The sequence below is a fragment of the Equus quagga genome, chromosome 5 (genome assembly GCF_021613505.1).
Source record: "Equus quagga isolate Etosha38 chromosome 5, UCLA_HA_Equagga_1.0, whole genome shotgun sequence".
NCBI lineage: Eukaryota > Metazoa > Chordata > Mammalia > Perissodactyla > Equidae > Equus > Equus quagga.
Window position 1 is genome coordinate 102,574,893 of NC_060271.1, and position 12,887 is coordinate 102,587,779.

Genomic DNA, 12,887 nt, shown 5'->3' on the forward strand with positions numbered 1-12,887 from the left:
AGAGAGAGCAGGATAAGGAGAGAACAGGTGGAGGGGACAGGGTGGGAGAAAGACTTCTGATGTGTCCCTTTTAGTGTGTGTATGTGACTTTTGAACTATTCAAAACAAAATTTAAAGGTAAGTCAACTTTTATAAAGAAATTTATGTAGTCCAAGAGGAAATTCTGTAGTGTTTTCTATTTTTAAATATATTTCTATGTTAAATGCTCTAATTACATACTATAACATCTAGTCCTTATTTAAGAATTTATTTAAATCACCCAACAACTCTCATATATCATAGCTCATAGCTCAATATCATGCATATGCTGAGCATGGCAATTTACTGTTTAAAAAGTACTTTCAGGCCAGCCCGGTGGCACAGGGGTTAAGTGCACACATTCCGCTTCGGCGGCACGGGGTTCACTGGTTTGGATCCCGGGTGCAGACATGGCACCACTTGGCAAGCCATGCTGTGGTAGGCGTCCTACATATAAAGTAGAGGAAGATGGGCACGAATGTTAGCTCAAGGCCAGTCTTCCTCAGCAAAAAGAGGAGGATTGGCAGCAGATATTAGCTCAGGGCTGATCTTCCTCAAAAAAAAGTACTTTCACACCTATGTTATATCTTATTCCCCACTCCACTACAGTGCTGTTGGGTGTTATCTCCATTTTACAAATGATGAAACAAGCTCTGAGAAACTGTATCATTTATTTCAACTCAAGGTTTGAGGCAGAACCAGCCTTTGAACTTGAGTCTGAATATAGGAACTTGGTTGTTACAATTCAGGAAAAGGGAGGTTGCTTTTATTTATTTATTTATTTATTTATTTTGAGAGGTACTAAAGTACATCTGTAAAGTATTTTTCTATTTTTATGACCAGAAAATTGGATCAAATTTTGCTTCTATTTATTCTTCTCATTATCTTGAGGGCATCTGACAAGAAACTGATTTCTTGAGCCTTCTGGACTATAACACTTTTTTTTTTTAAGATTTTATTTTTCCTTTTTCTCCCAAGGCCCCCCAGTACATAGTTGTGTATTTTTAGTTGTGGGTCCTTCTAGTTGTGGCATGTGGGACCCCGCCTCAGCATGGCTTGATGAGTGGTACCATGTCCACGCCCAGGATCCAAACTGGCAAAACCCGGGCCGCCAAAGCAGAGCACACAAACTTAACTACTCAACCACAGGGCCAGCCCCAGGACACTTTCTTTTTTCAGAACTGAAATCAAGAAATATTTCCATAGGTAGTTCACAGCAGTGGACAGAGATCAGGGCCTCTCACAGGCTGAGAGGTGCCAATCGCCTGTGGTACCTGAGACTCAGTATATGAAAGAACAAGTGCTGAAACTACATTATAAAATTTGTGATACAGGAGCACTTCTGGAATGGGGCACCAGGGCCTCCAAAAATCACCACAAAAGCAAGGAGAAAACTAGCAAAAACTGTAAAAATCCATTTTTTCAGAACTCTGGAAATTAACTAAAGGCTTGGAACAATCCAAGGAGTATTTATTCAAGGAAAAAAAAAAAAACTGGAGGGGCCAGCCTGGTGGCGTAGTGATTAAGTTCACACACTCCACTTCAGTGGCCTGGGGTTCGTGAGTTCAGGTCCCAGGTGCAGACCTACACACCGCTCATCAAGCCATGCTGTGGCGGTGTCCCACAAAATAGAGGAAGATTGGCACAGATGTTAGCTTAGGGACAATCTTCCTCACCAAAAGAAAAGAAAAGAAAAACAACTGGATCTCAGAACAGCAGCCACTGGAGGGGCAGAATAGGCTTAATGTTCACCAAAAGCTTCATCTCTAGAGAACTGTCACTCTCTGACATTTCTAGCAGCTTGCTTTTGGTTGGGTTTTTTAATTTGATCTGACTCAGAGCTGACTTTGTGCAGACAGCCCCTGTCCCCAACGTATTTGCAAAAACAATCAGCAGCAGTTATTTAACAGCTGCCTGAGGGTATTACCAACGGGGGCTAAACAGAGACTGACCCAAAAACTGAAATAGCTGGGGAAGAGATGTCCAAAAGGGGCTTTGAAAGGCTCTGACAGACTGCTGGAACCTAGAAGGCTACACCCATGTTCAGGGCTGTGCAGATGCCCAGGGAAGACCTGAGAAGACTAATCTCTCACCTCTGGCTAACCTTGAGGTTCTGTGCAAACAGAAAGTGAAGACTGAAGCAGAATTGTAAACTGCCTGTGAGAGTGTTGAACTCGTGCCCCAACACACACACGCAGAGCCCCTCAGCAAAGGCTGGGAGACTTACTGGTTCAAGGCGTTTCAAGAGTCTCTTTCTAGTCATTAGCTGACCAATAAGCCAACCACAGACTTGAGTGGCCACACACAACAAAGAGCATAGATTTTGCAGAAAATCACTAAAGAATCAAACAGCAACAACAAACACTGGGAAGGGAAAAATGTGATTTCCAGAATTTCTACACTGTATTATTTTAAATATCCAGCTTTCAACAACAACAAAAAAGAATACAAGATATGCAAAGAAACAGGAAAGTATGTCTATACGCAGGGGAAGAAAAGCAGTCAATAGAAAATGTGGCTGAGGAAACCCAGACATGGAACTTACTGGACAAAGAGTTTACGTCAACTATTAGATCTATGTTCAAAAAACTAAACTATCACTAAAGAATTTAAAGAAAGTATGAGAACAATGTCTCATCAAATAGATACTATCAATAAAAGGAAATAAATAAATACTATCAATAAAGGGACAGTGGCTCACTATAAACAATCACCAAATAAGGGAAAGGTGAAGGTTACTTAGAGACCACATGCCCCTCGATTTAGAAGTGACTGATCACCAAGCCCACCAGAACCAGATGTGCCCAGCTGGGCATGAGGACTTACCATCCAGTTAGGCCATTTTCCTTCTGGCATGTTTTCCATCCAGGATGTGATAATCTCAAACACACTGCTCCCAGAAGGAGTTTCCAGCCTCGTGAGGTAATCGTTGAAGGGAAAATCTGCTTCTTCGATAAAAGGCAACCCGTAGTACATCATGGTCCTGTCAATTCTCTCTCCATTGGCTTCGGTCCCCATGAACCTGTAAGAGTTGGCAGGGTGCAGCCTCTTCAGGACCTGTCAGGAGACTGGGAAAGTGCTTGTATCTGATTGGCTAGATGTGGGGGGTGAATGCACCTATTAGTCGTATCAGGCTGGGCCTCACTCGGAGCATAATCAAGGCAGATGACCGAGAAATGGCATGCTGGGTCACCTAGACACTTCCTCAATGTAATAAACCCGAAGACTAGCCTAATACTAGGCCCTGCCTACGAGTTAAGAAATACATTTGGATCTCAAGCAATATTGTTCTATTCTTTCCAAATCTGATAAAAACTCAGTAACTTCCAGGAAAACTTTCTTTAGCAATTCTCATCACTCAGAATTTACAGTATATGTCTCCATATAAGGTGAGGGAGTTTACCCCCAAAACTTCCCCTTGTATTTGAATCCCTGTAAAGTCTCACGTTATTATTGGGGTACACGCTTAGTTACTGAAAACCAAAAATTCTACAGGGAAGACACATTTGCCTAAATGACCCACCTCACTGCTGGCTTGAGCTGTTGGAGGCATTACATTAACGAATAAGTGCATAGTGTCTGGAACCCAGAGTTTCAGTTCCAGTCCCATCTCTGCCATTACTATCTGTGTGACCATCACCTGCATGCTCAGAGTCTCAGTTTCCCCATCTGTAAAATGGGGATAGTAATTAGAGGACCTACTTTAAGGAGGAGAAATGTCTTTAACGTTTTCTGTTGATTCTATAGTGTGATCTATATAAACGTAGTAGGAGTTACATTTATTGAGGGTTTATTATCTGCCAGGCACTGTGGATCTCACAACAACCATATCGGGGTGTTGCCATCACCTTTTGATTGATGAAAAACTGAGACTTGGGTTAACTAACCAGCCCAAGGTCACACAGCAGTTACACAGGACTCCACGTCAGGCCAATCTGATTCCACAGCTGTGTTCCTAACCATTGGGATCTACTAACAGTTTAGTCGAAACATCTGAATTCATACTGTCCAATGACACTAACAGGTCAAATAATAATGACAAAAACATTAATAGTTAATGCGTAACATGTAGATGATATATTTGTAATTAAATTTTCACAAAATTCCTGTGAAATAAGTACTACGATTAGCATCATTTTACAAAAGAGGAAACTGAAAGTCAGGAAAGTTAAGCAACATGAGAGACTATGCCAGGTCCTGGCATAACTGAGCTATAATAATACATTGTAATTATGCAGGTTTGTTAAATTCTAACTTGAACCTCTTGAGAATGCCTGCTTGTGAGGGGCAAACTGCAGCTCACACGCTGCCCCTGTGAAGGGGAGAGTGTGTCCTGTGCTTACCTGTACCTCCCAGGCTCACTGCTGTATTGGTTCATCGTCTGCCGGAAGCTCCGGACAATGTCATGCATTCCCACCTGCGTGGTGGTGAAATCATGGTACAGTTCCGCATAGTGTGTGACGGTGTCCTTTGAAAACAGGACAGCATGGTTACCATCATTTCACATGTCAAATGCCCATAGCTGGCCTTCTCCAAAGGGCTCGAGCCCAGACACACATGCTGGAAGATAGTCCTAGGACTTCAGCGTTCAAGAGGGTTTGTGGCTGGAGAAGAACGTTCATGACTATTATACTTCATTTGAGGCTTCAATTATTAACTATAAATCTAGTAAACAAATTAGATTTTAATGAACATCTAAACATTGATTACAAATGTATTTAATAAAATCTTCCTCCTGAACATTTAATTGTCCTAAATGCTCCAGACCCTTTTAAGGCAAACAAAAACAAGTTATCTTAATGATAATAGAGTTCATTATTATACCTGTACTTTATCTGCTCACAAAATTATTAATATCATGCATTTAAATTTGTTTGAACTCTTCTCTCCTTTATTCTTACTGTTATACTTTCCTAGGGTTTCAGTAATTTTTCCTGATACTCATTCTGTGCCTTTCTAGGGTTATGGTAATCTTCCAGAATCCAAGGTAAAAGACTGTGTTTAGGGCCCAGCCCAGAGGCCTAGTGGTGAAGTTCCCGCACTCTGTTTTGGCGGCCTGGGGTTTGCCAGTTCGGATCCCAGACAAGGACCTACACTCCACTCATCAAGCCACGCTGTGGCGGCATCCCACATACAACATGGAGGAAGATTCACACAGATGTTAGCTCAGGGACAATCTTCCTCACAACAACAAAAAGATTATATCTAACACAAGCCAAGGTTGTAAGTCCTGGGTTGGGACATGAACAGGTCGGACAATCCAAACCTGAGTTGCAATCCATTCTGTGGACACCTTTTTTTAAGTGAACATCCCCTGCTAGATCAAGTGAAATTTTTTGGAATCTTAGGTTGCTTCGTGAAATTACATGTTTTTTACATTTTTGGGGGATAGCACACAAAACCCCTTGTTCTGATCACTTGTCATGACTGGAAATGTGTGCCTGTCTTATGACATCTCATTATAATTAGCAAGGTTATATTTGCGATTTCTTCTCCAAGGAGGAGTGCTTTTCTTTGGGACAAGTGGCTAATATGTCACCTTTTTTCCCCTCATTTTTTCTTTTTATTGGAAATCATGTGCAAAAAAAAATGCTGTAATCATAACCTTTGGTTTATGATGTGCTCTCATAATTAGCCCTTGATGGCCATCTTCTCTTTAGTTAGTTAACTGATTTGTTTCAATGAAGTTAAGTGCCCATAAATCTGTTACTCAGGACAAAAGCTAGAAGCTTGATAATAAGCTTGATAACCACATGAATTTCATTTTACTTGCTTAACTTTTTGAAGGACATCATGCTATATGTAATAATTTTAGATTTTTTTCACTACACATTACATTGCTAAGATTCACCCATATTACTATGTCACTGTAATTTATTTTGACATTCCATTATGTAAATACACAAATCCATTATTTTGGAATGCATTTTAGGGCTACTGTCTACTTGGCTGTTGAAAATAGAGTGACTATAGGATGGTCAGAGGAATAGAGTGGGACGTGATTACTAGCAGGTGTGACGTGGGGGGAGGTTAAGAACCACTGGTGTGGAACCACAACAAGCCCAGATTCTGTAGCGAGATAGACTTGGTTTGTAATTCCATTTATCACCTCTGTCACCTCAATAAGTTAATTTCTCTAAGATTTGCTAAACGGGGATCATGAAATCTCTCTCATAAGATGTTGAGAGAGTTCAATGGAACATCCTAAGTAAACAGCACACAGCCTACAGTAAACACTCAGCCAACGTTAGTTCCATTCCCTTCTGCCCATTGTCCTTTAATGACTACCAAAGCACCTGGGGAATTTAGGCCTCCTCACTTGAGCTTGAGTGAGATGACAAAATCTGCAGTGAGTAGTTGTGGCCCTTGGTGGAGTCCACACTGTCCATGCCCTCAGGACCTTTGGTACCAAAGGACTCCTCAAGGGACCCCTCGTTCTCCAGGGAGCCAGGGGGAGGAAACATCTGGGCACATGCATTTGAAACTCCTCTGTACTTCCTAAAGAAAATGATTTAAAGCACTTCCTATAGATAGGACAGAACTCAATCTCTGGTAACTGATGTCGCAGGCTAAAAAAGAACACACTCTGATGACATTTTCAGAAAAGGAAGAAAGATATATGTTTAAAATAAAACTTTACCGGCATTTGGGTCTTATTCACTTGGGGCTCATCTCTCAGATGCTTTGCTTCTAGAAGAAATTTAACAGCATCAAAACTAAAGCCATCAACACCCTTGGCGAGCCAGAACTGTATAATTTCCTAAACACAAAGAAGCAGAATGCTTGGTTACATTAACCACACAGTATTACCATGATGTTTAATAAAAGTTTTGTCTGTTAATGACTTTCCATCATAAACCAGCTATCTCCACATACAAACAAGCACAGCACTCATATAGTATATTTTTATCTATTTAGCATAGCAGTGTCTTAGTATAATGAGCTCTCAATAGCTGCATTTATGGACTCCCATAATTCCCTCATATTTGAATTCAGAATGTTACACGTGTAATTGATGTTATGAGCATGTTTCCAAAATTCAAAGAATCCACTCAAGGCCAGCCTTGTGGCCTAGCAGTTAAGTTTAGTGCGCTCCACTTTGGTGGCCTGGGTTGGTTCCTGGGCACAGACCTACAGCACTTGTCGGTGGCCATGCTGTGGTGGCAGCTCACATACAAAATAGAGGAAGGTTGGCACAGATGTTAGCTCACAGCAAATCTTCCTCACCAAAAAAAAAAATAATAATCCACTCAAAATGGAAGAATGAAACCACACTGAAAGATAGGACTCAGGAGAAACTGGGAACATATCTCATCTCCCCCGTGCCCAGTTCCTTAAAGGTCACTCCAAACTGGGAGAAAATAACCAATTAAGCACCCGGTCATGAGGTCCCTTCCACCAGACTAGGAGATTCTTGAGGGAAAGACTACAGCTTTCATTCTGTTTCCTTTGCCTCTGATGCAGCACCTGGTACTTAGTGAACCAGTTGTGGAATGAAGTATCGAGCCAGAATGAGTCAAACATGGTGTGAAACTGTTGGGACACTAAAGAAGTGTGGCATGTTCCCTGGTTGCAAGGCAGCTGCAGCATAGTTGGGGACACACGAGACGTGAGAGGATTACCTAAATAATATGAGGCAGGGCGTGGTTCAACATCACAAGAGGAGAGTCCTCTGTCTACAGGGCTGTTGGAGCTCCAGGAAGATCAAATTTAACACGAGTGGGCACAACCAGGGAAGGAAGAGCTGGAGCTTGAACTCCGTCAGCGGGATTTCATCAGGGAGTGAGATCAGGAAGAACATTCTGGACTGTTTGTGGGACAGCATGAGCCAAGCAAAGAGGCAGAGACTCACTTGGCTGTATTGGGGCAGTCGGGAGGACCAGGGGACCTCGAAAAGCAGAGGGCCTCGGTCGCAGCTCCCCACCCCAGCCCGAGCCATCCCCTCCCACTGCCCTGACAACAAGCTGCCTTTCCGCAAAGGGACAGTGGCTCTCCCAACTTGCCTCTTGGCTCATCTGTTGCTGAATAGAAGGTTTTATAGGAATGTATTTATCACAGTAGAGAAGAACCGCCTGTAATTCAAAGTACTAGACTTAGTAGCCAATTGAGAGGAACAGAGCCAAAGATCCCCAATGTCAACTACCCCAAAAATCACTTGAGTTGAAGTGTTTCTTGTATCTACACGTGAATACAGGGTCTCTAGCTGCAATTCAAGGGTCTCAAAGATTTCCTTATGCTGAAGGCACAGGTTAATACTGCTGAGGTCAATTCCCTTTAAGGTGACTTTTTTTTGAGGAGGAGGATTAGCCCTGAGCTAACATCCGTGCCCATCTTCCTCTATTTTATGTGTGGGATGCCGCCTCAGCATGGCTTGATAAGCAGTGCATAGGTTCATGCGCAGGATCAGAACTGGCGAACCCGGGGCCAGCCAAGCAGAGTGTGTGAACTTAACTGCTGCACCCCCAGGCCGGCCCCTAAGGTGACATTTTTGAATGGCAATGCTTGAGAAAGTTTTTCAAATCTCAGAGCAGGCTCTGCTGCCGACAGTCCTTAGCATGGACACAGTTGACCCAAATAACCTTAAGCTGGCTCTACCCAGTGTAATTTTTCTTTGGGGCACAAAACCAACAAATTTGTTCTTACTAGTATCTTTACTTCTTATCAAATTCCTTCAGTCAATAAGTATTTGAGTTCCAACTACGGGCCAGGCACTTAGCTAAGCCCCGAAACTACAACCATGAGCAAAATACCCCAGTCCCCTGGAATGATTTAGAATCCCAAACTAGACAATCAAAGAATAATGCAGAAATGCTTAAATCACAGCTAGGATAAAGCTTTAAAGAAGAGGAACACGGTAATAAAGAGGATGAAATGGCAGGATTTGCCAGGAGGTCAGCACAGCAGGATGGCAGGAAGTGAGGGCAGTTGGTTAGAGATTGAGCTAGAAAAGTCAACAGATAGAAAGACACCGCGTTTGAAGAACAGGATCTTGGTGGTTCCAAGGGCTGACTTCGCATGAAGCTGACCAAGCTTAAGCTTCAGGATCCTTCACCTGCATGGGCTGTTCCTACCTACTTTCTTTTCTCATTCTGAATAAGCACTCATTTTTCTGTACCTAATTTTACACTCGTTTTATTTGAAGGCCCCAAAATTTTACAAGCTTCACATCCCACACAACCTGGGTCCACCCCCAGGTGGCGCTGTTCTTTACAAAAGAGAACATTGGAAGAGGATCAGGGTAGGGGTGGAGTAAAAATCGCTGTACTCCATCCAAGCAGCCTCTGACAAAAATGTGGAAAAACATTAAACGCCACACTGTTGTAAACATTAAGCTTTTAAGCACTTATTCCCTAGAATGAAGCTCCTCGTTTTCTTCATGGGGTCCTTATTCACTTTGGGGTCCTCAGCATGGCTATTGACCCTACATCAAAGAATGAGAAGCACATACCCCAGCAAAAGTTTATGGCCCTGGGAGGATTTCACTTTAGTGCAATAAGAGATACTATTACTGTTTGACAAGACAAAACAGCAAAAGCTGGATGGTTATTTTTGAGAGTCATTTTAAATGCTGAGGTTTTCACCGAGATAATCCTAAATGTGCCCTTGCAAAACATTTGCTTCGTGCTATTTATTCTCTCAATCAGGTGAGAAAAGAGAGCTCCACATTTTAATTATTAACCCTCTCTACTCCAATTAAGCTCTCCCAGGGTGCTGGGTGCGGAAATGGGCACAGAACCTGGTTCTGCCAGGTCTGGGTGACCCATGGGACTCTGGGGACAGTACACTGTGTCCCCGATTCCCGTCTAACTCCCAGGTTATCACACAGTCCTGGTTTTTCCACCGGGCACCGTTTTCATTCTTTTCTCCTGAAACTCGCTGCTCTGAATAAACAAGGAATCAATTCAACATTACTGATATCCAAATTTACGAAACCTTGAGGCAAAACTTCCCTCTTGAAATGGGTGAAGTTACTGGGCCTCTTTACCTCAAAAGCCAAGTTTGGGAAAGAGAAAAGCTCTGCTATTACATGTGAAGAATTATAAGACATCCTCCTGATAATGACATCAACCCCAGGTTGTCCATCTCAAGAAGGAATGAGAAAGTATAGGATACTTCAGAAGTACAGAGAGAAAACTGTATCCTCTGCTTATAGGCAAATGAAAAAACTGATCCCCACTGCAGTTCAGAAATCTTGGTAACATCCTTTGCTAACTCTTCCAGGAGCAGGGCGTGGAGGGAGGATCATGGGCTTCAGAATCTGGCCTGTCCAGGTACCGGCGCATCTCCCCCACTGTCCAGCTGCATGCGTTAGGGCATCGTCAATGAGTTAGGGTGTCTACATGCCCTCACTAAACCTTGGTTTCCTCATCAATAAAATAATACCCTCCTTGCAGAGTTTCTGTGAGGATTAAGTGAGGTATTGCTGCTAGAGTCAATTGACACTCTGGTCTTTATGTTACCTGCTCTCTCTGCCATGTTTGACACTGTTGACTAACCTTGTCTTCTAGAAATACTCTTATCCCTTAGCTCCAGGATACCCTGCCCCTGCTTTGCCCCTCCTTCTCTGTCTACTCAGCAGTCCTTCAAATGTTAGAGCTCCTCGGGGCTCCATCTTACACCCTCTGTTCATTTCACTTCACAACAGTATTTACTTATTTATCTATCCATTTATTGATTATTTAACAAATACTTATACAATAAGGAACACACTTCCCTAAGTGCTTTACAAAGGGCAAGGCATTTAATCTCCAAACAACCCTACAAGGTATGTACCATTATTGTTCCTATTTTACCAATGAGGAAACTGAGGCACAGGGAGATGAAGTACCTTGACCAAGGTCATACAGTTAGTAAGTGATAGCACCAGAACTGGATCCCTATGGCATCCTTACCCATTTGCTATGCTTTTTTTTTTTTTTTTAATTGGAAGACCTGCCAACCCTTGGCCCTCACTCCCACATGACAACAATCAGCTCGAGCTAAGATGCAATTGGCCCCCTTGCTCATCTCAGCTGCCTAGTTCTCTCACTGATATTACCTGCCTGACCTTTGTAGGCATCGTCCATATGTCAACAAATCCCAGAGTTTATCTCGGGGCCAGACCTTTCCCTGGGCTCCGTGTCCTTATATCCAGCTATCCACTGAACACTTGGGTGTCTCACAGAGAGCTGACTCTACATAACTAAGACATCCCCCTCCCCCTTCTGTGTCTCCCATGTCAGGAAGTGGCACCACCACTCAGTCAGCATGCAGACCCGAAACTTGGGAGTCACACGGCCTCCTCTCTAAGTGCTGATGATTACTCCGCAACCCCACACCACCTCCCTGATCCAAAGTCCCCAGCAGGTCTTTCTGATTACTGTACCACCCTCCTTGCTGGCCCCTGTGCCTCTAAACCTGCCCTAGTCAAACCCCTTCTCCAAAACCACACTGATTTTTCAAAATGCAAATAAAAACTTTTTTCCCTAAGACCCTTTAAATCCAAAGCCTTACCATGGCCTTCAGTGCTGCTCTCCACCTGCCCCTCTCCAGTCTCATCGAGTCATGCTCCTTCTCTGGAACCATGTCCCAGCCATACTGGACAACTGGCACCTCTAAGGTGCCATGATCCATGCTTTCTCTCTGCTTGAACCACTCCCACCCCTGCTGCTTCACCCCACTCACTCTTGCTCATTCATTCTTACCTGGTGGCCTCTGAAACCCTTCCCTGATCTCTCCCACTCTGTGCCCAGGCTGGGTGCCTGCCCCGTGTACTTCTACTTCCCGCTGTTGTGACTACTCAGCACACTCTATTGTAACTGCCTGTCTGTCTGCCTCCTCCTCCAGAATATAAGCCCCAGGAAGGCCACAACACGCGTCTATCTTACCAACCATCATACCCCTGGTGTATGGTCAATACACAATACGTATTGTTAAATGAGTGATGATTTATAATAAAGTGCCTGGCATATAGGAGATGCAATAAATGGTGCAGTTACTATCATCAAGCACAGAGCTGCTTTATAAAGCAGGTGATGACTAAATTTTATTTTGAATTAGCTACTCGTCCCCAGCAACGCTGTGCTTAGGAGGGGTGGAGACAGTTGATATTTATGCTCTAGATTCCATCTTAAGCCAGCATGGCATCTGGGCTCCCCATCCCCAGCTGCCGTGAACACACCAACTCCCCAGGATCCCCTCCTCTAGGGCTCAAAATTCCCACATAGCAGGTCCAGGGTCACACTGAGCACCAGACATGAGGCCAGGCCACCTGGAGTCTCTTCTCTGCTATACAGCTAACCCACTGGGTCATTTCACCTCTCTGGGCCTCAGTTTCCTCATTTGTCAAATAAGGGATTTAGAAGGCAAGTGAAAACCGAAGTGATTGGAAAAGTGCAAAACACTGCACAAACATAAGCCCCCACCTCCAAGGAGGCTTCCTGATCTCTCTAGCTGAAAATATTCAAGCCCTGAGAGGTTCAGGGCAGAGCCAAGTCCCCTGATGGCCAGTGCAAGGGGGAAGACAAAGAGGAGGAGAGAGGAGGGTGCTCTGTGCTGGCTGTCCCCTGCCTGCCAGCCTCCCACTGTGCAGATCAACTGAAATCTGACGGGAGCTAGGAGGAAGGCTCCCTGAGTGCAGGTTGGCATGCAAGCAGGCGTCATCCCAAATGCCTGCCCACCACAAACTCTCTGGGCTGCAGAATATTAACCTGCTTAACTACTGCGGAGATCAGCACTGCTCAGGGAGAAGGGAAGCCCCTCTCATGTGAAAGGTCTCTTTCCAGGAGCAAAAAGCCTTCCCTTACAGATCCATGGCCTTTCTTATTTACTCTTAATAGTAAATCTTCTAAACCAGCCTGGTGAGTAATGTCTAACCTCTCAACTGGAGG

At 43.7% G+C, this 12,887-nt stretch overlaps 1 protein-coding gene across 2 annotated transcripts in view; it reads right to left on the bottom strand.

The window, feature by feature from the left end:
- The window catches only part of SLC3A1 (solute carrier family 3 member 1), a 49,047-nt gene that overhangs the window by 8,412 nt on the left and 27,748 nt on the right, over positions 1–12,887 (bottom strand). For both annotated transcript variants that reach the window (XM_046661077.1, XM_046661078.1), the window contains 3 exons: positions 6,659–6,778; positions 4,362–4,486; positions 2,845–3,040 (listed from right to left, as the gene is read on the bottom strand). In XM_046661077.1, the coding sequence (XP_046517033.1) occupies positions 2,845–3,040; positions 4,362–4,486; positions 6,659–6,778 (441 nt within the window). The remainder of the gene's footprint in view (positions 1–2,844; positions 3,041–4,361; positions 4,487–6,658; positions 6,779–12,887) is intronic.